This window comes from Epinephelus moara, chromosome 18 (genome assembly GCF_006386435.1).
Source record: "Epinephelus moara isolate mb chromosome 18, YSFRI_EMoa_1.0, whole genome shotgun sequence".
Taxonomy (NCBI): Eukaryota; Metazoa; Chordata; class Actinopteri; order Perciformes; family Serranidae; genus Epinephelus; species Epinephelus moara.
This window is the reverse complement of record NC_065523.1, coordinates 1310658-1319780: the sequence shown is the minus strand read 5'-3', so window position 1 is coordinate 1319780 and position 9123 is coordinate 1310658. Positions and strand designations below refer to the sequence as shown.

Sequence of the window (9123 nt, the reverse complement as noted above, 5' to 3'; positions counted from 1 at the left end):
TCCTGGTGTGAGTTACAGAGACATTTTAAAATGGATTACCTGCCAAGTATGGAACATTTTAAAAGTAGGATTAAGGACTATTTGAGTACTGAATGCACATGTCCTGTTACTGAGCGCTGCTGGTGATTATACTGTCTTGAAGTGAATTGCCAACTGTTTTGCAACTGTTTGTTTCATGTTGTCTGTTTTAACCTGTTGTGTTTTTAGTGGAACTGTTATGCTGCTATCTTGGCCAGGACTCCTGAGATTCAGAATCTCAATGGGACTATTTCCTGGTAAAATAAAGGTTAAATTAAAAAAAATATATATATATATATGTATGTGTGTGTGTGTATATATATATATATATATATGTATATGTGTGTGTGTGTGTGTGTGTGTGTGTGTGTGTGTACAACTATGTACAACCAGACTGTATGCTGTGTTCTGAATTGCATTGATATGTATCATATCTGCGTTAGATAAATACTGTACTTTGGGGTGTAAATAAACTTAATTCTGTTTTTCTTTAACATTTATAATCAGTCTATAATTTCAGTAACATTTTCAGTTAATTATTCCTACAGTAACTATTGATGGACCAATTTTAGCCTAAAGAACAGTGTTTGCTCCTTCAAGCAGTCACAGACCTGTTCGGGTGTAGCATGTTCATATTAAACTTTTTCCACACAGATTAAGTTGAATAAAAATGTTAATTACAGCTTTAGTTTATATATTTCTGTCTTCCACTCATAGATTTCGTGCTCTTCTTCTGACTCCCTAGCCCGAGGACAAACCCTAAGGAGGACAGTGGCCGAGATGTGGTCTGTCCTGTCATTCTCCAACAGTCCAACCCTGTCCTGGAACAAGAAGAGGGGGATACGGATGATGAAGATGATAAGCCTTTAAACAACATTATAAAGATTGGTAAGAGCCTAAATTTGACTGTGTTTTTTCATAATTTCATCTGACGATTATCGCAATTATCATACATTTTTCACAAAAGTAAATCTGTGTTTGACTCGGACATATCTGGACAAACTTTTCAACATAAGATTAAATATTCATAAAGGTGCTCGGTCATGAATTTGGATTTTAGTGCGTGTAGGTGTTCATTATGTCAGTGGCCTCGCCATTCACCCAAATGACATCAATCACTGTTGACTGTTCCCATGTTGTTGATGTTTTTTTACTTTAATTTTATCTTTTTATGCCTCCGTGCTGGTGATAGCCATGGCCAGAAGCGTTATGTTTTCAGGTTGTTCATCTTTCCAACCTATTTTTGTGAATGCAGTATCTCAGGTACACCTTGAGGGAATTTCTCCAAATTTTGCACAAACATTCATTTGGACTTAACAAACTGATTACAAATTGGTCGTCAAATAACTCATTAGGACGGGGAGACATTTGGTCAGGTACTGAATTTATGACACTCATCTTGGGAGCCCAACTTGAAACTGTGCTGATTGTATAGATCTTCTGTGCCACCAGTAGGAAGATGTGTGTGAAGCATCCATGTTTTCACGGACATGGATGTAATCTGTAAGTGCAACTTTACTGGTGCGTGGAGGCATACAACCATGAAGCAGGGAGTCTAGATTTTCTGCTTTGGATGCTGGTGAGAAACTCTTTTATTCTGTGTTTCATCAGACAGAACAGTACGGCTGTTTTATATGGAGTTAGATTTGTCTCATTAATACCTGTAAAGGCACTACGGATGTAACGATATGGAAAATTTGATATCTCGATTATAGTGACCAAATTATCACGGTAAACTATAATATCGCGATATTTTTGTAAGCGCTGTAAAATGTCCAAAAAATAGATATATTGAAATAACTTCACTAAATCTTGTAACTTCCTTATCATACTAAAATGTTAACAGCCAAAATCTTATATTAAAATGAAACTTTCACATTAAAGGGGCAAGGGATTGGCACAGCAACAGAAAATTTTATTTTAAATTAACAAAATATGTAAACACATTACAGGAGCAAAGCTTATTTGTCTGGTGCATTTTAACAGTCAGCAAAATATGTAAACAATTTATATATTAATTATTTATTTATTAGCACGAGAGGAAAAATATATATAAAACAAAACAATGCAAGAGTAGAACAAAAAACATACAATATATAGAATAGATATCACAAATGTGCAGGAGAAACCAAAAAAACCCTAAGGGCAATGGTCATCATTACACAGAATAATTCACACATTAGAAGTGTGCATGTGAGTGAGAGGAGTGCCTGTATGAGAAAAGGAGTGCATGTTCTCGTGTGTGTGTGTGTGTGTGTGTGTGTGTGTGTGTGTTAGGTCAAGACTGTGAGCAGTGAATTTAATTAACCTTATAAAACCGAGAGCCCCCATTAAGGCTCTCGGTCAAAGGTTAACACGGCAGCGTTTTATGTTGTTTCCTTGAGCTTATGTCGAGAAAGCATAACTGGCCGTCTATATCGATTCTAGCTCGCCATACAGTAACCATAATCATAGTGATTCAGTCATGGTTGATCTTAATTAGCGTTACGTTACGTCGGGTTATATTCTGTCGGCTCCACTCAGTGTTTTCAGCTCCGTTTCTTTTTGAAACACTTAGCAACATAGCTGCTAATATGGCTATTAGCTACTCAGCTAGTATTAGCTCCTAAGTGTCTTAAACGAAAACGGAAAACCTAGTCGCCGTTTAGGAGGACAGATACGGCTCAAATGTCCTGTATACGTCGAGAGTTACACATTATGACAATCTTAGTAAAACCGAAGTCCCTCACACAGTAATTGACGTTTGCATGGCATAACTTGCATTGGCTGTAAAGCTGTGGATGATGGTCACGGATATGAGCCAGCAGATTTGTAGTGTTGCTACCCTTAGCAGCAACTTTCTTTCTGCATGTTCTGCACACAGGATAGTTGTCCTCCACCGGCTGTCCCTCGGCATTCTTCAGAAACCCAAAGTACGCCCAGACCTCAGACTTTGTGCGTTTAGTTGGGGGGGGAAATGTCCTGAGTGCCGCTATCACCACCTTCCGCCATGTTTTCATTCTTTGTGTTTACACATGCTACGCATTCACGCAGCGCCTGCATCGCGAGACTTGAATGAGGCTGTTATTACATATCCTGATAATCCACCGCGATAATGCAATTAGTTTAAACATAAACGGTAATTCTTACCGTGTAAAAATTAACCGAGATTTACCGTAATATCGGTAATCGTTACATCCCTAAAATGCACAGAGGGTGATCTACAAATATTTCTTGATCGGCACACGTTTCATAATTATGTGTGTGAACAGATCGACAATCTGTGTGTAAATGTGTAATCTGTAAATATAAAACACATTCCACAAATACAAAAAATATCTGTGAATACATTAAATTAATTTGCAAATAAATGAAAAGCATTTGTGAATATCTTCCTAACATTTACAACTTTCAAACAGGCATTTGTGAAATCAGTTTTTATTTGTGAATCGAAAAAACATTTGTGGATCTCAGTTCTTCGCGTGTGGATTTGCTTTTTACACACACGGATTTTTGAGACAAACTTTCTGCCGGTCCGAACGAAAATGCACTCGTATCACTCGGCCATCTTCAGATAGCACGTGATCACCCAGCTGATGACGTCATTTCCGCATGTGAAAGTAAGAGCATGCAGTCTTTCTGTGCTGTTTTTTGTTGTTGTTTTTTTTAATAATAATCAGCGATAAGTAACGTGCATTCATTGTTTTATGTTAATGTCATACAGCGAGTATTAGTGTGTGTTTATTTGTTCTATGTATCTGGCACACACTTTTGTATACATTTCTGTTTGAGTATGAAAGGCACGGTGGCTTGGCTGCTTCTTCAGTTGGTGGTGGAGGTTGGAGGTGTACTCTTACTATTGTAGTTGTAATGTCTGTGCTGACCGCACCGTGTTTAGTTAGGTTACATCGTTTCAGTGAGGTTACGTTAACTGTTGTAAGATATGACAAGTGGCAACACCCTGGTTAAGGTCTTTGATGGAATAGCTATTGGTGTTGGTAGCTCTTTTTGTTTAGAAATGTAATATTGTAGTTGTATTGTTCATTGTTAATATGTAGATTGTGCTAAGCTAATGTTAGCTACTGAAACAGCATCTGCTGCCATGGCAACAGTAAACATTCATGTTGCGGGTTGGGGGGTTGAAAGCAGGGTGCAGCATTTTATACATTGTTGGCTAACTGCCAACTGAAGAAGCAGCCACCATGCCTTTCATACTCAAACAGAAATGTATACAAAAGTGTGTGCCAGATACATAGAACAAATAAACACACACTAATACTCACTGTATGACATTAACATAAAACAATGAATGCACGTTACTTATCGCTGATTATTATTAAAAAAACAACAACAAAAAACAGCTCATAGAAAGACTGCATGCTCTAACTTTCACTTGCGGAAATGACGTCATCAGCTGGGTGATCACGTGCTATCCGAAGATGGCCGAGTGATACGAGTGCATTTTCGTTTGGACCGGCGGAAAGTTTGTCTCAAAAATCCGTGTGTGTAAAAAGCAAATCCACACGCGAAGAACTGATATCCACAAATTTCGATTCACAAATAAAAACTGATTTCACAAATGCCTGTTTGAAAGTTGTAAATGTTAGGAAGATATTCACAAATGCTTTTCATTTATTTGCAAATTAATTTAATGTATTCACAGATATTTTTTGTATTTGTGGAATGTGTTTTATATTTACATATTACACATTTACACACAGATTGTCGATCTGTTCACACACATAATTATGAAACGTGTGCCGATCAAGAAATATTTGTAGATCACACTCTGTGCATTTACAGGTATTAATGAGACAAATCTAACTCCATAGTTTTAAGGCATAGGTGAGCTAAACAGTTGCTCCTTTTTTTATAGAATTTGATTAATTAGAGAATACAATACTGATGACATAATGAGTAATCAGAAATTGTAAGTTAGTAAATTAGGTGTATTTGTTTTTAAAAATGAACCCAACCTACAAACTAGAGAGCAAAGAGTCAACGCCACTCACAGGGAAATTTCTTTCCACTGCAGCATACATTTCCAATGCAACCCTTTGATCATAGCAGTGTCCTTAAATCATCTGTGCTCTGTTCACTCTTGTGCAGCTCTCCCTCCTGCCACATTGCTCATACTGCCATAAGAAAAAAAAATGCCGCCACTTTATATAAGGTGAAATTTTTTGTAAGACTTCTATATTTCAGCTGTCAACTGAAGAACTGAGAAAGAATAATAATTGCACTATAATTGCAGTATTCAGTAAACCCATCCAATCATGTATCATAAGTATGAATAATAACCGTTTTAATTAAAATTGACAAAATCAAAATGTATCCAGAATGCTTATTCTGTTGTGTATAGTAGCATTAAATTTACAAAATGATGCCCTTAGCAAGTGTCCAAATGTCCCGTAAGGGTTTTTTATTTTCCATTTTTTTATCTTAACTGACAAAACACCCCACTTGTAAGAGTTGAAGCGTCCCCATTACCATGACTGACGTTATGGTAAACTAACTTTAGCCATGCAGTTGACTTAACCTAGGTTGAAAATGTTAGTTTGCCATGAACAATATGATTTTCACTTGCTAACGACTGACGTCAATAGGCTTATATGTTACACCCACAAATCACGGACTCAGGATGAACATATTTTAAGAAAAGGTGAGGATGGTTTTATTCTGACAGAATGAAAACAAACAGTGACTTGGCTGGCCTTTAGTAGCTTTATTCTGAGTATAACTGCCAACTGAAGAACGCAGTGCAAGCGCACAGCTTATATACCTACGGCTGCTCTCGTTCCTTTTACTCAAATCAGAAATCACTTCAATGGGGGGTATCTGTAAAGCTATAAAATAAGTTCATGATATAAGATAACATACCCTGTATTTCATTCAGCGATTTTCAACAGTTTTTCTCCCTATTCTCCCAATGGCCAGTCCGGCCTGTCTCACTTCTCACAATTCAGTCACAGATGTAAAATGACAAAGGGTTAGTTAGTGCACTACATAATTCTTACAAAGTGTTTAATATATGAATTCCATCTATTTACAGAGCACACTATGGCCACACCCCTGGAGGATGTTGGCAAACAGGTCAGTAATATTTGATCAATCCATCTTTTTATCTGTTGACCCTCACCATAAACCCTCCCAGTTCTGATTACTCATTTACGTCAGTGTGTGGCTGATGTAACGGTTTTCCCAAACAAAACTTGATTTGACGAGGTGACTGTTTTACCTGAAGCTATAATACATACTCTGGAAAAATGCAGTCTTATGTGGTTGTAACTTTTTCAATGCCACAGGTATAGTTAGTCACATTTGGATGTATATGTGATATCTTGAAGGCAATGCCTGTAGAGGTACACTATATTTAGTGAGGATCTGTGTTTTGGTTGGGGCAATATTTAACATAGGATGGGCCTGTGAAGGACTGCTAAAACTATGGGAGTTGTGGCAGTGTTAATTGTGTCCGGCAATTCTCATCATAGTTAAAGGTTCATATTTTCATTTCGTGGGTCCACGTGCAAACCTTTACATGCTGTACAGTTTTTCTCCATCAATTTTATGTTCCTCTGCCAACTGTGTTCTGAAACTGAAAATCTTTTCACACAGTTCTCTTTACTTCTTATACAACCATAACAGAGAGCATGGATTGCAGCATATTTTATGTAAGTAAGGACACTGAGTGGATTGAGATTGGAATTGAAGGATTTTATGCTGTCAGACTGTTGACTGTGTGGAGATAAGGAGTTCCAGAGCCTGGGAGCAGTGTAGCTGAAAGCCCTGGCACCCATGGTGGTGAGGCGTGAAGTGGGGACGGTCAGGAAACTAGCAGAGGAAGAGCGCAGGGAGCTGCAGGGGGTGTACTCCTAGGTGGGGGCTAGGTTGTGGAGGGCTTTGAAGGTGAGCAGAAGGTTTTTGTAAACAATCTGGCACTGAACAGGGAGCCAGTGTAGTTGGATGAGAATGGGGGTGATGTGGTCAGATGATTTGGTGCAGGTGATGATCTGAAGCCTGCTCATGAGTTTGGTGGGAAGGCACAGAGGCTCTTCACATGGCTGGAAAAGGGTACAGGGAAGTTATCAATGATGATGTGTGGGACTTGGGTGCTTTGAATTTTGGCCACAGTGTTTTTGGAACCAGTGAGCAGGGCTTCAGTTTTGCTGCCACTGACCTTCAGAAAGTTCCTGCTTATTCAACTCCCGATGTCCTTAAGGCAGGTGGTGAGGGAGGTGGGAGGAAGGGCAGTGGATGGTTTAGATGAGATGTAGACCTGTGTGTCATCTGCGTAGCAGTGGAAATTAACACCATTGTGATGGAGGATTGTGCCCAGGGGAATGAGGTAGATGATAAATAATAAATAATAACTGACCCAATACTGACCCTTGGGGGACACCCAGTGAAACAGCAGAACACGTTGACCTGTGGTTCCTCATCTGGAAAAACTATTGTCTGTCAGTGAGATAGGACATGAACCACGAAAGTGCAACACCAGAGATCCCAATATCAGCCATGTGTTCCAGGAGTAGTTGATGGGAGATGGTGTCGAACACAGCACTGAGATCGTGGAGGATAAGGAATGTCGAGCAGTCCAGAGTCAGCTGCGCAGAGGAGGTCATTGGTGATTTTAACCCGGTTTGTTTCAGTACTGTGTATTGGGCGGAAACCAGATTGGAAGGGTTCGTGGAGGTTGTTTGAGTCAAGGTGGGACTGAAGTTGAGCGGCAACCACCTTCTCCAGGATTTTTGAAATTAAGGGGAGGTTAGAGATTGGCCTGTAGTGGTTAAGGTTAGCTGGGTCAGCACCTGTTTTTTTGAAGGTGGGTGTAATTGCAGCCAGTTTGAGAGTGGAGGGTACAGTTTCAGAGGTAAGGGAGGAGTTGATTATTGCAGTGATCATGGGGGACACGGATGGCAGGCAGGCTTTTAGGAGAGTAGTGGGAAGGGATTGATCTGACAGGTGGGTGGTCTTGCTTTGCAGATGAGCTCAGAAATGGTTTCTTCTGTTGCAGGGGTGAAGTTAGAGAGGGGGCTGATGAGTGATTGGCCTGTTTTAAGCATCCAGGGTGGATCCTTTGAGGAAGTGAATGAATACTGCAGCTGTATGTGGATGGTGTTGATTTTGTTAATGAAGAAGTCCAGAAAGGCAAAGCATTGGTCAGTAGAAGTGTTTGGGGTGAGGGTTTTAGGAGGTTGGAGAAGGTGACTGACTGTTGTGAACAGGGCTATGTTATCTTTGGCCGTACTAATGAGGTTTTAGTAGTACGGGGATTTGGCAGTGGAAAGAGCATTCTTATAGTGATGTAGATGTTCAGCGTATATTTGGGTATGTACTGAAAGTCCAGTCTTTTTGCACAGCTGCTCCAGTCAACGACCAGCAGTTTTCAGCTGTTGGATACCAGTGGTAAACCAGGGAGCGGTCTGGGTAAAGGAGGCTGTATGGGTTTTTAGGGGGGGCAGGACGGCGAGGGAAGAGGAGAGACAGTAATTTAATTTTTGTTTTTCAATAATTATTTTTGTGTGCTTTTTGCCTTTTAATGGACAGGACAGTGAGCGAAATTGGGAGACAGAGAGAGAGAGTGGGGACTGACACGCAGCAAAGGGCCACAAGCCGGAACCGAACCCACGGCTGCTGCAGCCAGGCGATGCCTCTGTACATCAATCAATCAATCAATCAATCAATCAATCAATCAANGAGAGACAGTAATTTAATTTTTGTTTTTCAATAATTATTTTTGTGTGCTTTTTGCCTTTTAATGGACAGGACAGTGAGCGAAATTGGGAGACAGAGAGAGAGAGTGGGGACTGACACGCAGCAAAGGGCCACAAGCCGGAACCGAACCCACGGCTGCTGCAGCCAGGCGATGCCTCTGTACATCAATCAATCAATCAATCAATCAATCAATTTTATTTATAAAGCCCAATATCACAATTTGCCTCACAGGGCTTTACAGCATACGACATCCCTCTGTGCTTAGGACCCTCGCAGCGGATAAGGAAAAACTCCCCCAAAAAACCCTTTAACGGGGAAAAAAAACGGTACAAACCTCAGGAAGAGCATCTGAGGAGGGATCCCTCTTCCAGGACGGACAGACGTGCAATAGATGTCGTACAGAACAGATCA

General features: G+C 40.0%; 1 protein-coding gene across 9 annotated transcripts in view; it reads left to right on the top strand.

Moving 5' to 3' along the window:
• mettl22 (methyltransferase 22, Kin17 lysine) overlaps positions 1-9123 on the top strand; it is a 75370-nt gene that overhangs the window by 11196 nt on the left and 55051 nt on the right. For all 9 annotated transcript variants that reach the window (XR_007571643.1, XR_007571642.1, XR_007571640.1 and 6 more), the window contains 2 exons: positions 764-906; positions 6050-6090. Coding sequence is in view for 1 of the 9 variants with exons in the window: in XM_050070277.1 (XP_049926234.1) it covers positions 764-906; positions 6050-6090 (184 nt within the window). In the remaining 8 variants the exon portion in view is untranslated. The remainder of the gene's footprint in view (positions 1-763; positions 907-6049; positions 6091-9123) is intronic.